Source organism: Chrysemys picta, chromosome 20, assembly GCF_011386835.1.
Source record: "Chrysemys picta bellii isolate R12L10 chromosome 20, ASM1138683v2, whole genome shotgun sequence".
In the NCBI taxonomy this organism is placed as follows: Eukaryota; Metazoa; Chordata; order Testudines; family Emydidae; genus Chrysemys; species Chrysemys picta.
In genome coordinates, this window is record NC_088810.1 from 11,249,286 (window position 1) to 11,269,315 (window position 20,030).

Consider the following 20,030-nt stretch of genomic DNA (forward strand, 5'->3'; position numbering starts at 1 on the left):
GGAGTCCCCCTTGCTGCCCCTCCGCGTAGGAGCCGGAGAGACATGCTGGCTGCTTCCTGGGAGCTGCGCTGAGCTGGGCACAGTGCCTGCCTGCCCCTCTGTGGCCAACCGGACTTTTAGCAGTCCGGTCAGCTGTGCTGACCAGAGCCGCCAGGGTCCCTTTTCGACTAGGTGTTCAGATTGAAAACCAGATGCCTGGCAACCCTAGAGTGTCTGTTAGAGCTGTTAGGGAGCGGCGCCTGCAGGGTTGAGGGCTGTGTTTGTTATATTCATTAGGGAGCAGCTCCGGGGATAGGGCCACATCAGTTAAAGCCATTGGAGAGTGGCTCCTGCGGGAGAGGGGCCCGCATTGGATAGAGACGTTAGGGAGCAGCTCCGGGGAGGGACGCGTTGGATAGACCAATTAGGGAGCAGCTCCATTGAGGGGGAAGGGGCTGTGTCAGTTAGCGTCATTGGCAAGTGACGCGATTCCCGGGGGGGTTGTTTTGACCCTTTTCTCTGACTCCTGGTTCCTGACTCCAGATCTGGCTACTAGCCCTGACTGCCACTGCTCCAGCCAGTAGGTCTGACCACCCACGTCCCAGTTGCTGACATTAGCGCCAAGACAGAGCTTTGAAATTGGGTCAGCGCCCCCTGCTGGCCACCTGCACCATTCTATGACACACCGCACCTAGTATTGCCATGATGAGAATTGGGATCAGCACCGACTTCAAGGGGAGAGTGTGCCCTACTGGGATACCTGTACATCTGAACGTACTATAGCACCCCCTAGTACAGTGCCGTGGCTTCAGGGACACCACCAATTCAGGAGGAGAGCACCCTCTACTACTTAAACAATTCTACCCCCTGCAACACCTTGGGTAAATGTTTTTAAGGTATCCTAAGTACTGACCACACCCAGCACTTACCCCCACAAAGCCAACCTCAGCCCTGGCTGCTGTGATGGTGACTGCATCCACCTGGACAGTTACCGACCCAATGTAGAAGACCTGTGTGTTCCCCCTGTTCTCGATCTTGGCCGTGACATGGAAGGAGGGCAGGACGGAGTCATCCCTGCAGGTCTTGGCCACCGTGTAGTTGCAGGTGCCGTGGAAATCATACTCCCGTCCATCGAAGGTGTGGTAATGCAAGTAACCCCCAGCCCAGCACGTGGCCTGAGAGACTGGCACACACTCTGGCTGCCCATTTATCATCTTGCAAATAGTTCCTTCTCTGCAGTGGACAACACTGCAGGATGGAATAACTAGTGGGGAAAGACAATAGAAAGACAAGAGACACCAGACTAATCAGTTATATATGAGAGCAGAGAGCGGGCTGAGAGTGGTGTGAAAATTGGGATGAAATTTAATGTCATTGGAATCCTTCTTCTTAATATAGCCTGTTTGTGAAATGGACCAAATGATCTATCTATCTATCCATCCCCATACACATTTCCGTTGTACACTTCCCAAACCTCCCACAAGTCTCTCTGCCTGGGAAATCTCTCTGCATGGATGAGACCATAGCAGTCTTTGAGCCAGCAGAGCCACCTCCTATGTCACCCTCCCCACAGCCTCTAGTATAGGTGGTGAACACAGAGGGCCATGTGACAGGGAGTATGGAGCAGAGCCTTGCAATGCAACCCAAACCTCATGGGAGCCGACTACAAGTGTCATGTCCGGGGCAGGTGGAATAAGAAATCAACGGAACCCTCTTGGGCTTGGGTCAAGTCAGCTGTTCTCCTTCTGCCTGTAGGTAGGGTTGCTAGGTGCCTGGTTTTCGACAGGAAAGTCTGGTCGAAAAGGGAACCTGGCTGTGTCCGGTCATCACTGCTGACCGGACACTAAAAGTCCAGTTACCTGCAGTAACTAGCTTCTGTCACCTGGCAGAAGCTGCTGCTGGTGCTTGGAGAAGCACTCAGCAACAGCTCCGGGGGAGAAAGGTACCAGCAGCTCCCCATCCTGCCCCGAGCATGACTCTCCCTCACCCACCCTGCCCCAGTCATCCCCTCACCCCTGGAGTTCTGCTCTCTCTCCAACGCCCTGCCCCACTCACCCCTCCACCCCTAGAGCCCTGCTCAGCTGTCAGGGGGAGAGTGGTGGAGAGAACAGTGAGCGAAAGTGGGTGGGGAAAGAGGAGCGGGGGACAGGGCCTTGAGGGAAAGAGGTGGAGCAAGGGGCAGGGCCTTGGGGGAAGAGGTGGAGCAGGGGAGGTTCCGGCACTCAGTGTCCAGTTTTCACAAATGAGAGAGTTGGCCACCCTACCTGTGGGGTCAGAGCGGAGGTGGCTGCATGCCCAGCTCCTACTAGCACTGCCACCTGGCTGCCTTATGCATACGGTGGAGTGAGGGAGCTGCCCCAGAGTGCACACACTGCAGCCAGGGATGGCAGATGGCAGGAACAGGGTACATAACAACCGCTGTGCCAACCCCATGGGCGGGAGGTGGCCGTGGCGCTTATTCGGTTTCATGGGAAGAGTCAGGCTGGGTTGGAAAATGACGTGACCTTCTCGGGCTTGGGCTCCTCAAAAATTAGGCCCAAGCAGACCTCTAGCGTGGAGCAGGCAAGGAGAGTGGCTGGGAGGTGATGGGCTCTAACACTGCACAGCTGACTGATGGTCCCTATGGGACTGTATGTAGCCAGGGTGTTCTGTTTATAGCAGCCCCCAGGCTGCGCCCAGGGAGAGAATCATGGAGTGTGCTCAGCTCCCTGACAGTTGCCCACCCGACTCTGCTGGAGAGACCCAATAAGTCTTCCCATCTTTCCAGTCAAAATGTTGTACTATTAGGGGTCAGAGTTCCAGGCTAAATGAACGGGGGGAGCGAGTGAGAAGGGTCAGGAGACATAACCACAGTTGCTTACTCGCTGCCTGTACAATAACCCTTCAGGGCATGTTTCAAACAATGACTGTCCTGTACCTTTGCTGATGCAGGCTCTGACGCCATCTCTAATCTGGCAGATTTCTTCTTGGGAGCAGCCGTGGGCTTTACAAGTCACCCCTCGAGCAGGAACGCAGGTGCAGCTTTGCTGGCACTCGTTCGTCAGGACCGTCTCATTGGGCTGATGGAATGTTTGGAAAACAGGAAATAACAGAATATAACTGGAAATGATTATTTAAAATAATTTTTGACGGCGCTAAATCCAGAGCTCTGGATGTGTTTTTCTAACAGATGTGCTCTCGAAATCACATTGGGGCAGGTCTCTGGCTTGGGTTATACAGGAGGGCAGACTAGATGATCACAATGGACCCTTCAGGCCTTAGAATCTATGTATCTATAAAAATGTCCATTGTGTCATAATATTCATAGAATCATAGAATATCAGGGTTGGAAGGGACCTCAAGAGGTCATCTAGTCCAACCTCCTGCTCAAAGCAGGACCAATGCCCAACTAAATCATCCCAGCCAGGGCTTTGTCAAGCCAGGCCTTAAAAACCTCCAAGGAAGGAGACTCCACCACCTCCCTAGGTAACGCATTCCAGTGCTTCACCACCCTCCTAGTGAAATAGTGTTTCCTAATATCCAACTTAAACCTCCCCCACTGCAACTTGAGACCATTGCTCCTTGTTCTGTCATCTGCCTCCACTGAGAACAGCCGAGCTCCATCCTCTTTGGAACCCCCCTTCAGGTAGTTGAAGGCTGCTATCAAATCCCCCCTCATTCTTCTCTTCTGGAGACTAAACAATCCCAGTTCCCTCAGCCTCTCCTCATAAGTCATGTGCTCCAGACCCCTAATCATTTTTGTTGCCCTCCGCTGGGCTCTTTCCAATTTTTCCACATCCTTCTTGTAGTGTGGGGCCCAAAACAGGACACAGTATTCTAGATGAGGCCTCACCAATGTCGAATAAAGGGGAACAATCACATTCCTCGATCTGCTGGCAATGCCCCTACTTATACAGCCCAAAATGCCGTTAGCCTTCTTGGCAACAAGAGCACACTGTTGACTCATATCCAGCTTCTCGCCCACTGTGACCCCTAGGTCCTTTTCTGCAGAACTTCTACCTAGCCATTCGGTCCCTAGTCTATTATAGCAGTGCACTGGATTCTTCCGTCCTAAGTGCAGGACTCTGCACTTGTCCTTGTTGAACCGCATCAGGTTTTTTTTGGCCCAATCCTCTAATTTGTCTATTTCCTCTTGCCTTTAGAGAGAAAGGCTGTGTAATGGGGTGAGGACTGGGCTTAAGGCCAGGAACGATTCTTAGGTTTTAACCTCCCATCTGCTACTCACTCACAAAGTGGCCTTGAGCAAGTCATTGCTCCTATCTGTGCCTCAGTTTCCCCACAACAGGCACAGGGCATAAAATCTTCTGGCCTTTTTTGGCACTTTGAGCATCAGATACTAGCAGAGAGGGAAGCCAGCCCTGATGGACCAGTGCTCTGATCCAGTATAGCAAACCTTATATTCTTGACCAGTGTAGGGACAGAGTAAAAATTTAATGAGACCCAGAAGCTCCAGCAGGGGGCGGTACCTTGTAGTATCTCCCACGCTCGAAGCACCCACAGCTTTCTGGAGTCACACAGCCCTGGCCATCGAAGAAGAAGCCATCGTCACACTGGCAGCCTTCAGCACAGGTCTCCGGGCAGTCCATGATGTCTCCATTGCAGGTGGAGGTGCAGAGGTCGGCGCAGACCTCATAGTGGCTGTTCGCTGGGCAGCTCATAGCTTAAATAGAGAGAGAAATAAATGATGGCTGGAAAGATCTCACACCACGACCTAGAGGGACAGACATGAAGGAGAGGAGAGCAGGAGAGGGAGGAGAGGAACAGGGCGCCTTTAGATGGAAACATGAGATTGTTGGTTCCCACCCAGAAGAGTTCTAGAAGAAGCCCAGAGCCTGGAACAAGATGCCCAGTAACACTGACCCCCTCCCTTCCCCAGGGCATCCCATAGCTCCTACACTATCAGCGCACTTACAGCAGAAGGAGGTGTTCCTCCAGGGCAGGATGGGGACCCCAGCCTCTTGGCAGGCCGTCACGTAGCTGTGAATGCTCTGGCACAGAACCTGTGCGTCCCTGTTGCAAAGGCACAGATCATACAGGCAGTTGCTCTGATACACACTGGGGCTGACCATGCCGTGGCAGGCCGCAAAGGGGCCATCAGGATCTGTGAGCAGCCCACAGTAGTTGCACCCTTTGAAGACCTCCTTCGTCTTCTCTTCGCAAACTGGACAGCTGTTTCCAGCACATCTGTCTGTACAGGATGCTCCTGGGATCTGGACTTCCCAAGCAGAGCCAAATGCTGCTGCATCAGGGGCTGTCCTGCCATCAGGGAGCAGGAACTCCTCATCTTCCTGTCCGTTGTAGTTCCCGCACAGGCCGCACGTCTGGCCCTCGTACCTCTCTGGGATGGTGACCCTGGCCTGGTAAACCAGGTCGTAGCTCACAGTGAGGCCGAAGTTGGTTTGCACCAGAATGTTTGTGCCATGTTGATACACTCTAACTCTCCCATCAGCCACGATCACTGGGAGGTTGTGGGACACCCCGTTCACCTGGAGGAGAGAGAACATTCCTTGTGAGCACGGGGGAGCACGTACACAGGCAAGATTCTGCTCTCATTGACAAAGCCCTGGCTGGGATGATTTAGCTGGGAATTGGTCCTGCTTTGAGCAGGGGGTTGGACTAGATGACCTCTTGAGGTCCCTTCCAACTCTGATATTCTATGATTCTATGATATGGCATAAATCAGAATGACTCCAGATTTCACTTTGGGATGACCTGTCCTCCCCTTCCAAGGTCTTCACATTGTCACCCTAGTCTACATCTTTGCTCTCCTCTCCCCTTCACCCCATTTCCCTCCCTGTTCTCTCTTTACCATCCCTATTTTCTCCAACCGTGGTTGGCTTGCATCTCCTTTTCATGAGAACTCCTGCACACAGAACACTCTCCTACTTCTTGTCCTTCTCCCCTTCTCCTAAACACCCACTTCCCTGGTGACACCTCATTCCTTCACTCCCTGCCTTCTTCTCCTATCTCGACCAATTTTCCACATCTTGTATTTCTCCCACATTCTACAGGCCACTATCCTCCAATCCCACTGAAGTGTGCCAAAAGAAACTACACCATCTGCTCAAGTTAAACTCCCTGCTATAGCACAGGAACAAATCTACTCGGACAAACCCCCAGAGCCCCAACCAGGGGTATTCTATCTGCTACCCAAAATCCATAAACCTGGACACCCTCGACGCCCCATCATCTCATGCATTGGCACTCTTACAGCAGGATTGTCTGGCTATTCGGACTCTCTCCTCAGACCCTACGCTACCAGCACTCCTAGCTCTCTTCGAGACACCACCGACTTCCTGAGGAAACTATAATGCACTGGGGAGCTTCCTGAAAACACCATCCTGGCCACCATGGATGTAGATGCTCTTTACACCAATATTCCACATGAGGATGGACTACAAGCTGTCAAGAATAGTATCCCTGATGAGGCCACGGCACACCAAGTGGCTGAGCTTTGTGACTCTCTCCTCGCCCACAACCATTTCAGATTTGGGGAAAACTCATACCTTCAAGTCAGCGGTACTGCTATGGGTACCCGCATGACCCCACAGTATGCCAACATTTTTATGGCTGACTTAGAACAACTCTTCCTCAGCTCTCGTCCCCTAGTGCCCCTCCTCCACTTGCGCTACATTGATGACATCTTCATCATATGGACCCACGGGAAGGAGGACCTTGAAGAATTCCACCTGGATTTCAACAATTTCCACCCCATCAACCTCAGCCTGGACCAGTCCACACAAGAGATCCACTTCCTGGTCACTACAGTGCAAATAAGTGATGGTTACATAAACACCACCCTATACCGGAAACCTGCTGACCCCTATGCTTACCTACATGCCTCCAGCTTCCATCCAGGACACATCACACGATTCATTGTCTACAGCCAAGCCCTAAGATACAACTGAATTTGCTCCAATCCCTCAGACAGAGACAAATACCTACAACATCTTTATCAAGCATTCTTAAAACTACAATACCCACCTGGAGAAGTGAGGAAACAGATTGACAGAGCGAGACTGGTACCCAGAAGTCACCTACTACAGGCCAGGCCCAACAAGGAAAATAACAGAACACCACTGGCCATCACATACAGCCCCGAGATAAAAACTCTCCAGCACATCATCAACAATCTACAGCCTATCCTGGAAAATGATCCCTCACTCTCACAGACCTTGGAAGACAGGCCAGTCCTCGCTTACAGACAGCCCCCCAACCTGAAGCAAATACTCACCAGCAACTACACACTACACCACAGAAACACTAACCCAGGAACCAATCCCTGTAACAAACCTTTTTGCCTACTCTGTCCCCATATCTACTCTAGCGACACCATCAGAGGATCCAACCACATCAGCCATACCATCAGGGACTCATTCACCTGCACATCTACTAATGTGATATATGCCATCATGTGCCAGCCATGCCCCAATGCCAGCAATGTACATTGGCCAAACCGGACAGTCTCTACGTAAAAGAATAAATGGACAAAAATCGGACATCAGGAATGGTAACATACAAAAGCCAGTAGGAGAACACTTCAGTCTTCCGGGACATTCTATAAGAGATTTAAAAGTAGCCATACTTGAACAAAAACAACTTCAGAAACAGACTTCAAAGAGAAACTGCAGAACTAAAAATTCATTTGCAAATTTAAGACCATTAATTTGGTCTTGAATAGGGACTGGGAGTGGCTGGCTCACTACAAAAGCAACTTTACCTCTCCTGGAATTGACACCTCACCCTCAGTTATTGGGAGTGAACTACATCCACCCTGACTGTACTGGCCTTGTCAACACTGGTTCTCCACTTGTGAGGTAACTCCTTTCTCTTCATGTGTCAATATAATAATGCCTGCATCCGTAACTTTCACTATAATGCATCTGAAGAAGTGGGTTTTTTACCCACGAAAGCTTATGCCCAAATAAATCTGTTAGTCTTTAAGGTGCCACCGGACTCCTTTTAAAAGATCAATTAAACCTCCAGGATGAAGATCGTAGTCACCACTTCGTTCTTCTGGACCAATAAGGGTAAAGTTAGCCTGTGCAGGAGATGGAGCTTTACTGGTGACCAGTTCTAGACTGGGGAATGAACTCCCTCAGGAACAAAGGGCCCTGACAAACCTCACCACTTCCGCCCCAAGTGCAAGGTGTGTTTCTCAGACCTGTTGTCTCTAACACACACACACAGAGACACACACATATATATATATAAGGCAATGTGTGTGCACATTTATACCTTTTAAAAGTAAATCCAATATAAAACTCTCCCCTGCACGCACATCTCCTCGTGGGGATAGGATGAGAGAGTTGGTCAAGTTACTTAGTGTGTTGCTGGAAGGTGCTCAAATACTACACGGATGTGCATGTTATAAGAATTTGTAAGAGGGTGGCTTGTCCTTTAAGGCCAGTGGGCCAGCCAACCATGATTACTAAGGAGGCACACCTGAGCAGGAATCACCTGATTCCCCTATAAGAGCAGCAGGACGAAGATGGGAGGCTGGCCCTGCAGAGAGAGTTCTCAGGGAGAACAGAAGAGAATCAAGAGGCTGATGGGAGCGAATAGACTCCAGCAGGGAAACTTGAAATTTGGGGAGCATGACTACAGACAGGAAAGAACTCGGAGTGACCTGGTATGGAGAAAAATGGATGGACTTGAAAACTTTATTTTGCATGTTTGCTAATTTAATAATCCAGACCCTAAGGAGGGCAGCTGTTTTTCAATTTGTCTTGTGAACTATTGAGGAGTCCAAGAGAGGAAGCTGAGGCAGACCACCTGCAGCACAACCTTTGCCATGAGGGGCCATTAGGGAGTTGGCCAAACTGCAAACAAACCTGTGTAGAATAGAATAAAATCTCTGTCCATGAGAATGTGGAGGACTTACCATGATGAGCCCCTGTTTGTTCCGCAGCAGGGTGAGTGTGATCCCATACACCTTAATGGACACCAGCTTAGCCACAGAAACGTTCCTGGAACCCCAATCTTCTTTCTCTATGCTGATAATGAATGGTGTAAGGTGACTAGCATTGGTGCAGGTCTTGGCCAGAATGTAGGTGCAGGTGCCTTGGAAGTCAAAGGCGACCCCGTCGAAAGAGAGGTAGTGGGGATGGCCGGAGGCAGAACAAGTCGTAGATCTAAATGGGTGGCATTTCTGGATGCCGTCCACCACCCCGCATTCCTCACCAGCGCCGCAGGAGAATGCCTTACACACAACCTCCCCACCAGCCTGACACATGCACTGCTCCTTGCATGAACCGCTTGGGTGGAAGGTCTCCTCAGCCTGGTAGTAAAGTCCCCTGTGGAGGCATCCGCACTGGGATATGGGGACGCAGTGGTCGCCACTGAGAACAAAGCCCTCATCACACACGCAGCCTTCCTTACACTGGGTCGTGCATTGCAGCGGGGCATAGAGGTTGCTGCATGTCAGATCGCAGCTGCTGCTGCAGAATTCATAGTGACTGTTCGGGGGACAGGACGGAGCTGTAATTAGAACAAAGAGTTAGCTCACATAGTGCATTAGCAATGTGTGCAATGAACTATCACAGAACATGCAATTTCATTCAAATTTCTACTTTTCTATTTCTTTGGTTTGGTTAATTAATAAAAGGCAACATGTGTAATCCAGTTCCAGGTCTGGTTATCTGGTTGCACCAAAAAAAAAACAACAAAAAAAAAAACAGGCAATGGGATACAGTAAATCTCTTTCCTAAGGCTAGGCTTCCAATTTGGACCAAGGTCAAGGTGTAAGGAGTGGAGGGCCCATGGACCTGGAATTGTTCTGTGGAGCTTTTCACCACTAGCTTTTTGCTTTGAGTCCAGGTCAGAAGTGCCTAAAACTCATTACCAGATGACTGTTTATGGGAGATGAGTTGGTGGGTTCCCAGACCAGTTCCTAGTGGACAGACATCTCAATTAGTGAGTCACCACCATGTCCCAACTCTAATTATGTCCCAGTCTCAGCAGATAAGCCAAGGACAAGATGGGCTATGAAGGGCACCACTACATCTTTAGCAAAGCTTTTGATACCATCTCCCACAGAATTCTTGCCAGGAAGTTAAAAAGAGTATGGATTGGATGAATGGACTATAAGGTGGATAGAAAGCTGGCTAGATTTTCGGGCTCGACAGGTAGTGATCAAAGGCTTGATGTCTAGTTGGCAGCCAGTATCAAGCAGAGTGCCCCAGGGGTAGGACCTGGGGCCAGTTTTGTTCAACATCTTTATTAATGATCTGGATGATGGGATAGATTGCACCTTCAGCAAGTTCTCAGATGACACTAAACTGGGGGGAGAGGTAGATATGCTGGAGGGTAGGGATAGGGTCCAGAGTGACCTAGATGAATTGGAGGATTGGGCCAAAAGAAATCTGATGAGGTTCAACGAGGACAAGTGCAGAGTCCTGCACTTAGGATGGAAGAATTCCATGCACCGCTACAGGCTGGGGACCGACTGGCTAAGCAGCAGTTCTGCAGAAAAGGACCTGGGAATTACAGTGGATGAGAAGCTGGATATGAGTCAGCAGTGTGCCCTTGTTGCCAAGAAGGTTACCGGCATATTGGGCTGCATTAGTAGGAGTATTGCCAGCAGATCGAGGGAAGTGATTATTCCCCTCTATTCGGCACTGGTAAAACCACATTGGAGTATTGCATCCAGTTTTGGTCCCCCCAAAACAGAAAAGATGTGGACAAATTGGAGAGAGTCCAGCAGAACGAAAATTATTAGGGAGCTGGGGCACATGACTTATAAGGATAGGCTGAGGGAACTGGGCTTGTTTAGTCTGCAGAAGAGAAGAGAGGTGGGATTTGACAGCAGCCTTCAACTATCTGAAGTGGGGTTCCAAATAGGATGGAGTTCGTCTGTTCTCAGTGGTGGCAAATGACAGAACAAGAAGCTATGGTCTCAAGTTGCAGTGGGGAAGGTCTAGGTTGGATATTAGGAAAAACTATTTCACTAGGAGGGTGGTGAACCACTGGAATGGGTTACCTAGGAAGGTGGTGGAATCTCCATCCTTAGAGGTTTTTAAGGCCCAGCTTGACAAAACTCTGGCTGGGATAATTTAGTTGGGGTTGGTCCTGCTTTGAGAAGGGTTTTGAACTAGATGACCTCCTGAGGTTTTCTCCAACCCTAATCTTTTATGATTCTATCTCCAGACAGTGCCCCTCTGGCCTGAGGTGCAGCACATTGATAGAGCACCGTGAGGGGGCAGCTTCTACAGCCACTGCCTGTACTGTACCCATACTTTGGGCTCCTTTGTTAATTAAGAAATGTTCTACATCACTTGACGAGCTCAGCATTTAAACCAACATCTACCAGCCAACTTGGAATAGTGATCCCCATGGGGCAGGCAGCGGTGAACACTGGGGACTCACAGCAGAATTTCGTAGTCCTCCAGGAATGCACCATAGCTCCAGCCTCCTGACATGCGTCAGCATAGCCAGCAATGGCCTGGCAGACGTTACTCTCCCGCCCACTGAGGACGCAATAGCCATACACGCAGTCTACGAAGTATCCATGAGGGTCCACTTTGCTGTGACATCCTCTGAAGGGGCCACTCTTGTGGAGGATGAACCCACACTGCCCTCTGCTACCTCGTTGTAGTTTTTCAATAGCCTCTACACTTGCGCATGGTGGTATCGTTACTGCAGAGCATCCCGGGAGGTCGCCCACCTTCCAGCTCTGGCCAAAGCTGACGGGGCTTGGTGCCAGTGTGCCATCCCTCATCAGCATGTCATCCTCCCTGTCACTGTTGAAGTTGCCACACAGACCACACACGGCTCCCGCGTAGGTCCCTGGCAGAGTGACCGTGATGCGTCCTGACCACCCTGCAAAGGTAACAGTGAGGCCAAAGTCTGCCTGGATCACTGTGGCCCAGCCATTTCTATACACAGAGATTTTCTTATCAACGAAGGGAAGATTCATCAGGAAATTATTCACCTGTTAAAGCAAGACACATGGGATATGAAACATCACTCACCTCTGCTGGAACCTCTTACCCCAGCAGAGAACTCTGGCCCATGATTACAATAATCAGCCACCTCTGTTCAAATAATCATCCAATCCGGCCTGCTTCCTTCCCTACAGCTTGCCTGAATCCCAGCTCTAACCAGACTTGAATTTCCCCTGGCATTAGCTATTGCAGTTCCCTCCTCTCTGTTCTACTTGAGCCCCAGCTCCCCAGGTTCCCACCTCTGCTGGATGCTATTGACACTGTGAGGGAGTGCTCACCCCACACCTGCCCCTGAAAGGGTTAAGGTGGCTAGATAGGCCAATTAACTACCTCAGATGCACCTGGAGGAGGAGCCAGGGAACAATGAGAACTAATTAAAGGTTGAAGCTCACCTGAACAGGAACAGGTGGGGCTGGTATAAAGCAAGGTAGCTTAGGGCAGAAGGGGGCTCCAGGGAGGAGGTCTGCAGTCACTCTCTGAGGCTAGGGAGAGGTGAGGCTTGGCCAGGAGGGAAGGGTTTATCTGGAGAAGGGTGGAGATGGAGGCTGATAGAGGCAACATAGGAAGCAATCCAAGGAATCAGAAACAAGGCATGGGACAGGATAGACCTTAGCTGCTGGTTCAGGGTCCCTGGGCTGGAACGCAAAGATGAGGGTGAGCCCATGTTCCCCTACCAGCCACTGGGAATGTGGCACCATTGAGGGGCAGTGAATTGGAAGACTGCTTGGGACAGTAGGGGACATATGGTACAGAAACCTCCCAGAAAGGAGAAACTACAGTGACCTAACCGAAGGGACAAGCCACAAGGAGGGAGCCATCGAGTGCGGGTAGACAGAGAGTGTCAGAGTGAGCACTCGCAGGAAGGGGATTCAGAAAGGCAGAGCTAATTCCAAGCTGTGGCCACAAGGAGGTGCCCCATTGGGGATGAGAGCACACACTGACAGTGTGGACACTTGTGGATGGGAGGGAAGAGGTAGATGTGGTATATCTTGAATTTAGTAAGGCTTTTGATACTGTCTTGCGTGACCTTCTCATAGACAAACTAGGGAAATACCACCCAGATGGAGCTACTATAAGGTGGGTGTATAACGGATTGGTAAACCGTTCCCAGAGAATAGTTATCAGTGGATCACAGTCAAGCTGGAAGGGCATATCAAGGGGGATCCTACAAGGATCCATTTGGGGTCTGGTTCTATTCAATATCTCATCACTGATTTAGATAATGGCATAGAGAGGACACTTATAAAGTTTGTGGACAATACCAAGCTGGGAGAGTTTGAAAGTGCTTTGGAGGATAGGATTAAAATTCAAAATGATCTGGACAAACTGGAGAAATGGTTTGAAGTAAATAGGATGAAATTCAATAAGGATAAATTACTCCTGGGGGAATTTTTTGCCCCAAAATTATAAATTCTGCACCCCACTCTGTCCTAAACTGCTTCCACGGTCAAGGTGCTGCTCATGGGGGAATTCTGCATCACTGGGCATTTACTGGGAATTTAGTATTTTCCCACATAAAATACATTGGAGGACTTGTGGCACCTTAGAGACTAACAAATTTATTAGAGCATAAGCTTTCGTGGACTACAGCCCACTTCTTCGGATGCATATAGAATGGAACATATATTGAGGAGATATATATACACACATACAGAGAGCATGACCAGGTGGGAGTTGTCTTACCACCTCTGAGAGGCCAATTAATTAAGAGAAAAAAAACTTTTGAAGTGATAATCAAGCTAGCCCAGTACAGACAGTTTGATAAGAAGTGTGAGCATACTTACAAGGGGAGACAGATTCAATGTCTGTAATGGCTCAGCCATTCCCAGTCCTTATTCAAACCGGAGTTGATTGTGTCTAGTTTGCATATCAATTCTAGCTCAGCAGTTTCTCGTTGGAGTCTGTTTTTGAAGTTTTTCTGTTGTAATATAGCCACCCGCAGGTCTGTCACTGAATGACCAGACAGGTTAAAGTGTTCTCCCACTGGTTTTTGAGTATTTTGATTCCTGATGTCAGATTTGTGTCCATTAATTCTTTTGCGTAGAGACTGTCCGGTTTGGCCAATGTACATGGCAGAGGGGCATTGCTGGCACATGATGGCATATATCACATTGGTAGATGTGCAGGTGAACGAGCCCCTGATGGTATGGCTGATGTGATTAGGTCCTATGATGATGTCACTGGAATAGATATGTGGACAGAGTTGACATCGGGGTTTGTTGCAAGGATAGGTTCCTGGGTTAGTGGTTTTGTTCAGTGATGTGTGGTTGCTGGTGAGTATTTGCTTTAGGTTGGGGGGTTGTCTGTAAGCGAGGACAGGTCTGTCTCCCAAGATCTCTCTCTGTGAGAGATCTTGGGAGACAGACCTGTCCTCGCTTACAGACAACCCCCCAACCTAAAGCAAATACTCACCAGCAACCACACATCACTGAACAAAACCACTAACCCAGGAACCTATCCTTGCAACAAACCCCGATGTCAACTCTGTCCACATATGTATTCCAGTGACATCATCATAGGACCTAATCACATCAGCCATACCATCAGGGGCTCGTTCACCTGCACATCTACCAATGTGATATATGCCATCATGTGCCAGCAATGCCCCTCTGCCATGTACATTGGCCAAACCGGACAGTCTCTACGCAAAAGAATTAATGGACACAAATCTGACATCAGGAATCAAAATACTCAAAAACCAGTGGGAGAACACTTTAACCTGTCTGGTCATTCAGTGACAGACCTGCGGGTGGCTATATTACAACAGAAAAACTTCAAAAACAGACTCCAACGAGAAACTGCTGAGCTAGAATTGATATGCAAACTAGACACAATCAACTCCGGTTTGAATAAGGACTGGGAATGGCTGAGCCATTACAGACATTGAATCTGTCTCCCCTTGTAAGTATGCTCACACTTCTTATCAAACTGTCTGTACTGGGCTAGCTTGATTATCACTTCAAAAGTTTTTTTTCTCTTAATTAATTGGCCTCTCAGAGGTGGTAAGACAACTCCCACCTGTTCATGCTCTCTGTATGTGTGTATATATATCTCCTCAATATATGTTCCATTCTATATGCATCCGAAGAAGTGGGCTGTAGTCCACGAAAGCTTATGCTCTAATAAATTTGTTAGTCTCTAAGGTGCCACAAGTCCTCCTGTTCTTCTTTTTGCGGATACAGACTAACACGGCTGCTACTCTGAAACATAAAATACATTTGTTTTTGTGCCACAGCGGCCTCTGGTGGGCAAAAGGCAGAACTGCAGAACTTCTTATGCAAAATGTTTTTTATGTGGGAAAATACAAAATTATGCTAGACAGATATTTCCCCAGGAGTAACAAATGCAAAGTACTCCACTTAGGAAACAACAATCAGTTGCACACATACAAATGGGAAATGACTGCCTAGGAAGGAGTACTGCAGAAAGGGATTTGGGGGTCATAATGGATCACAAGCTAAATATGATTGAACAGTGTAACACTGATGCAGAAAAAGCAAACATTCTGGGATGTATTAGCAAGAGTGTTTTAAGCAAGGCACAAGAAGTAATTCTTCTGCTCTACTCTGCGCTGATTAGAACCCAGTCTCCCTGGACATTCTATAACAGATTTAAAAGAACTATTCTTAAACAAAAAACTTCAGAAACGGACTTGAAAGAGAAACAGCAGAACTAAAATTCATTTGCAAATTTAACACCATTAATTTGGGTTTGAATAGGGACTGGGGGTGGCTGGCTCACTACAAAAGCAGCTTTGCCTTTCCTGGAATTGACACTTCCTCATCTATTATTGGGAGTAGACTACATCCACCCTGATCGAATTGGCCCTGTCAACACTGGTTCTCCACTTGTGAGGTTATATAATGCCTGCATCTGTAACTTTCACTCCATGCATCTGAAGAAGTGAGGTTTTTTACCCACGAAACTTTATGCCCAAATAAATCTGTTAGTCTTTAAGGTGCCACCGGACTCCTTGTGGTTCAAATACCTAAAAGGTTGTTACAAGGAGGAGGGCGAAAAACTGTTCTCAAACTCTGAGGATAGGAGAAAAAGCCATGAGTTTAAATTGCAGCAAGGGAGGTTTAGGTTGAACATTAAGAAAAACTTCCTAACTCCCAGGGTTGTAAATCACTTGAATAAATTGCCCAGGGAGGTTGTGGAATATCCATCATTGGAGATTTTTAAGAGCAGGTTAGACAAACACCTGTCAGGGATGGTCTACATAATACTTAATCCTGCCATGAGTGCAGGGGACTTGACTAGATGACTTCTCGAGGTACTTTCCAGCCCTACGATTATATGATTCAGACACCTTCTCACAAATCCAAAGTGTAACCACATCACCCCAATCCTTAAATATCTCCATTGGCTCCCTGGTTATAGAACAATATATAAACCCTATATTTCAAAATCCTTCCATGCACTGTTTGCAAGTTTTCTAGATCACACAGGTGACTTTCCCCAAAAGTTTTAGAGAGATTAGAGACAATTTGAGAAACTCACCAGGACTTTCCCAGGGAATTGATTGCTGACCCTGAGGTTGGTCTGATACACCTTGATCTGTACAGGAACGGTATTGTTCTGCTGGAAGTAGACTTCAAAGTCCACCAGTCCCTCCGCCTTCTTGCACAGAGCCGTGAGCTGGTAGCGGCAGGTGCCTTGGAAGTCGTATCTCTGTCCATCAAAGGTGGTGTAGTGCAGATTCCTTGTCACAGAGCAGGTGGCATAGCTGGAGGGGTAACAGCCCCGTACACCATTCACTAGCCCGCACCTCTCCGACTGTTTGCACATGGCGGCCACGCATTCGACTTGCCTAGTGGTTGCATTGCATATGCACCGTGTCCCACATGCCTCATCGACCCAGAAGCTCTCGTTGGGGGCATAGGGGCGCCCCTCGAATAGGCACCCACAGCCGCTCTTGAGGATGCATTTGCCCTGGCTCAGCACAAAACCATCCTTGCATTGGCAGCTTTCTACGCAGGGGTCTTGGCAGCTGCTGGGGGCTGACTGGTCCACACACGTGGCTGGGCAGGCTGTTCCACAGAGCTGGTACTGGCTGTTCTCGAGGGGGCACTCCATGGCTGGAGAGTGAAGAACCCATAGATTTAGCAGCAAGTTCTCTCCAAGCAAAAGCAGTATTTAAAATAGGCAGAGGGGGATGTATCTTGTGGGGCTCTGAGAGCCTCGAATCCCAGTGATCTGAGCAGGAGGTGAGGGTGCTCAGCACACTGCAGGAGGTGATTAGCACCTTACAGGATTAGGTCCATGGTAGGAAGAGTAACTTAAAAACTGGCGTCATTTTACCCCAACCATCCATGAGTTATCAGTGGGCGTTAGATACTCAAAGTGACAGGCACCTTAGCAATACCACTGACAGACAAACACTGTGGGTACAATAGAACCCAGGAGTGCTGATTTCCCAATCACTGCTCAATCCCAAACCACTCGATCCAGAGCTAGAACTCAAGAGTGCTGAGTTCCAGGTTCCCCAGTCTAACCAGCAGACCGTAGACCTTTGCATACAAATCTGTACTCACAGCATCTGGCCAGCTGCCTCCATTCCCCAATCCTGACCCCCTCCAGCTGGCAGGCGTCCGCATAGGCCTTCAGGGCCTCACACAGGGCCTTCCGGTAGCCATCGTTCTGGCACAGATCGTACACGCAGTTTTCCAAGTAGACTGTGGGATCCACTTTGGTGTGGCACTGGCTGAAGGGCCCATCTGAGACCTTGGATATCAGGCCGCACGAGGCCTCCTCCTTGTACTTTCTGGCTATGCTGGGGGCACAGGGCCTGCAACCTCCAATGCAATCGTGCCAGCAAAACTGATCCTCATCTTCCACTGCCCAGCTTTTCCCCAGGGTGGTGACACTGGGAGCCAGGTCCCCGTCCGGGGTCCGGAAGTCATCGGAGAGGTCCCCGTTATAGTTGCCACACAGGCCGCACAGGCTGTCGGAGAAGACCCTGGGGACGGTGATCCTCAGGTGGTTGTTCCAGTCATAGGACATGCTGAGATTGAAGTCAGTGCGGAGGACGAGGGAGGTGCCGCTGTGATAGAGCCGAAGGGCCCCGTTGTTGAGGGAGATGGGTAAGTGGGCCCTGGTGTTATTCACCTTCACGGTGAGAAAGAAAGGGCAAAGGTCACAATTGAGTGCAACAGTCTGTCATTTGCAAAGTGGCCCCTACTCAGATTAGCAAGGGGTGCAACCTGGACCCAAATCTCTCAGTGAATCTGGACCCAAATCTGAACTAGAATTACTTTAAAATATCATATTAAATAGAGCTGAGTGTAGAAATGTAATTCTTTTTGCAGGATTTCAATGTTTTGAAAGTTGTTTAATAATGGAACCACACTTTCAAAAGTCGAGACTGGGATCCTAAATTCTTAACTTTCCTGCACACGATGGCTTAACTACATTGCTTGGAGTGTGGATTTTTCACGCCCCTGAATAGAAATTGATATGTACCAGGCTTGTTATCCCAAGGGGAGTCTCTGACACGCTTCAAACCAAATGCACTGCTTCAAGTAGAATAAACAAACAAATGTATTAACTACAAAGGTAGATTTTAAGTGATATTAAGTGATAGGCAAAAAGTCAGAGTGGTTACCAAAATAAAATAAAATCTAAGCATGCAGTCTAAACTCTCAGCCCTATTAGACTGGGCAGCATCTAGATTAAGCAGTTTTCTCACCCCACTGGATATTGAAGTCCTTAGTATACAGGTCTGTTCCTTAAACCTGGGCCTATCTCCTCTGTTGGAGTCTTGTATTCTTCTCAGTGTCTTAGGTGCTTGAAGGGAAGGTGGGGGCAGGAAAAGGGCCCAGTGTGTGTCCACTCTGTCTGTTTTATACGCTCAGTCCATGTGTTTGGGGAGCACAAGTCCAGGCATGTCTGGGGAGCATTGCTGAGTCTCTCCAAGCAAGGCTGAGCAATTTCCCTTGTATGGTCTCATACAGGTGAGTCATTGCATTGTAGCTCCCTTGCTGGACAATGGCTTTTGATGGGTTGTTTGACACCTGCCAAGTCATTGGTTATTTTCCTTGCTGTTGCCTCTGGGGAGCTAATATCTGGCTGATTCCCCAACTTACAGCATGTTTTAGTGACCACCATACAATACAATTCTCATAACTTCGTGTGCATTAATGATACACATATATGGCTAGAGAAATGACTTTCTGCAGATCATGACCTTTCCCGTGATACCTTACTAGGCACACTTCATATGTAAGATCACGATTATGTGAAAATGAGGAATATGGGGATTACAGTATGCTCCCCCAAGGTATAGAATGTAACACCGGGGATGAGGGATTTGGAGTGCAGGAGGGGGCTCCGGCCTGGGGCACAGGGGTTTAGAGTGTGGGAGGGAGATCTGGGCTGGGGCAGGGGACTCAGGTGCAGGAGAGGGTGAGGACTCCATCTGGCAGTGTGGATTCTGGGGTGGAGCCAGGGATGAGGGGTTTGGAGTGCAGGAGGGAGCTCTAGGTTGGGGTGTGGGGCCGAGGGGTTTGGAGTGTGGTAGCGGGCTCTGAGCTGGGGCAGAGAGTTGGAGTGTGGGAGGAGGTATGGGCTCTGGGCTGGGGCCAGAAATGAGGGGTACAGGGTGTGGGCGGGGGCTCCAGGCTGGGGTAGGGGGTGGGATGCAGGAGGGGTTGTGTGGTGTGGGCTCCGGGTGGCGATGACCTCAGGCGGCCCCGGCATTTCCCAGGAATGGAGGATGTCCGTGTCATGCCCGGGGAGTGGCGGCATGTCACGGGGTTCGATGTGCTGCGCCCGCCTGCGTGCCAGGGGGCTCCGTCCACTGTTCCCACCCACAGGCCCTACCCTCGCAGCTTCCATTGGCCACAGTTCCCAGCCAATTCCAGCTGGAGAGCTGGTGCTCAGGGCGGTGCCTGCAGGTGAAGGCAGTGTGCGGTGCCCCCTTTGCTGCCCCTTTGCGTAGGAGCCGTAGAGACATGTTGGCTGCTTCCCGGGAGCTGTGCTGAGCTGGGCACGGTGCCTGTCTGCCCCTCTATGGCCAAACGGACTTTTAGCAGTCCAGTCAGCTGTGCTGACCAGAGCCACCAGGGTCCTTTTTCGACTAAGTGTTCAGATTGAAAACAGGAT

At 49.3% G+C, this 20,030-nt stretch overlaps 1 protein-coding gene across 11 annotated transcripts in view; it reads right to left on the minus strand.

Moving 5' to 3' along the window:
* The window catches only part of LOC101947369 (IgGFc-binding protein-like), a 365,233-nt gene that overhangs the window by 79,415 nt on the left and 265,788 nt on the right, over positions 1-20,030 (minus strand). For 7 of the 11 annotated variants that reach the window (XR_010594098.1, XM_065574394.1, XM_065574392.1 and 4 more), the window contains 8 exons: positions 17,462-18,035; positions 16,428-17,005; positions 11,347-11,911; positions 8,864-9,459; positions 4,892-5,465; positions 4,446-4,639; positions 2,897-3,038; positions 909-1,243 (listed from right to left, as the gene is read on the minus strand). Coding sequence is in view for 10 of the 11 variants with exons in the window: in XM_065574394.1 (XP_065430466.1) it covers positions 909-1,243; positions 2,897-3,038; positions 4,446-4,639; positions 4,892-5,465; positions 8,864-9,459; positions 11,347-11,911; positions 16,428-17,005; positions 17,462-18,035 (3,558 nt within the window). In the remaining variant the exon portion in view is untranslated. The remainder of the gene's footprint in view (positions 1-908; positions 1,244-2,896; positions 3,039-4,445; positions 4,640-4,891; positions 5,466-8,863; positions 9,460-11,346; positions 11,912-16,427; positions 17,006-17,461; positions 18,036-20,030) is intronic. The other 4 variants (XM_065574395.1, XM_065574388.1, XM_065574390.1 and 1 more) reach the window with 4 other exon arrangements.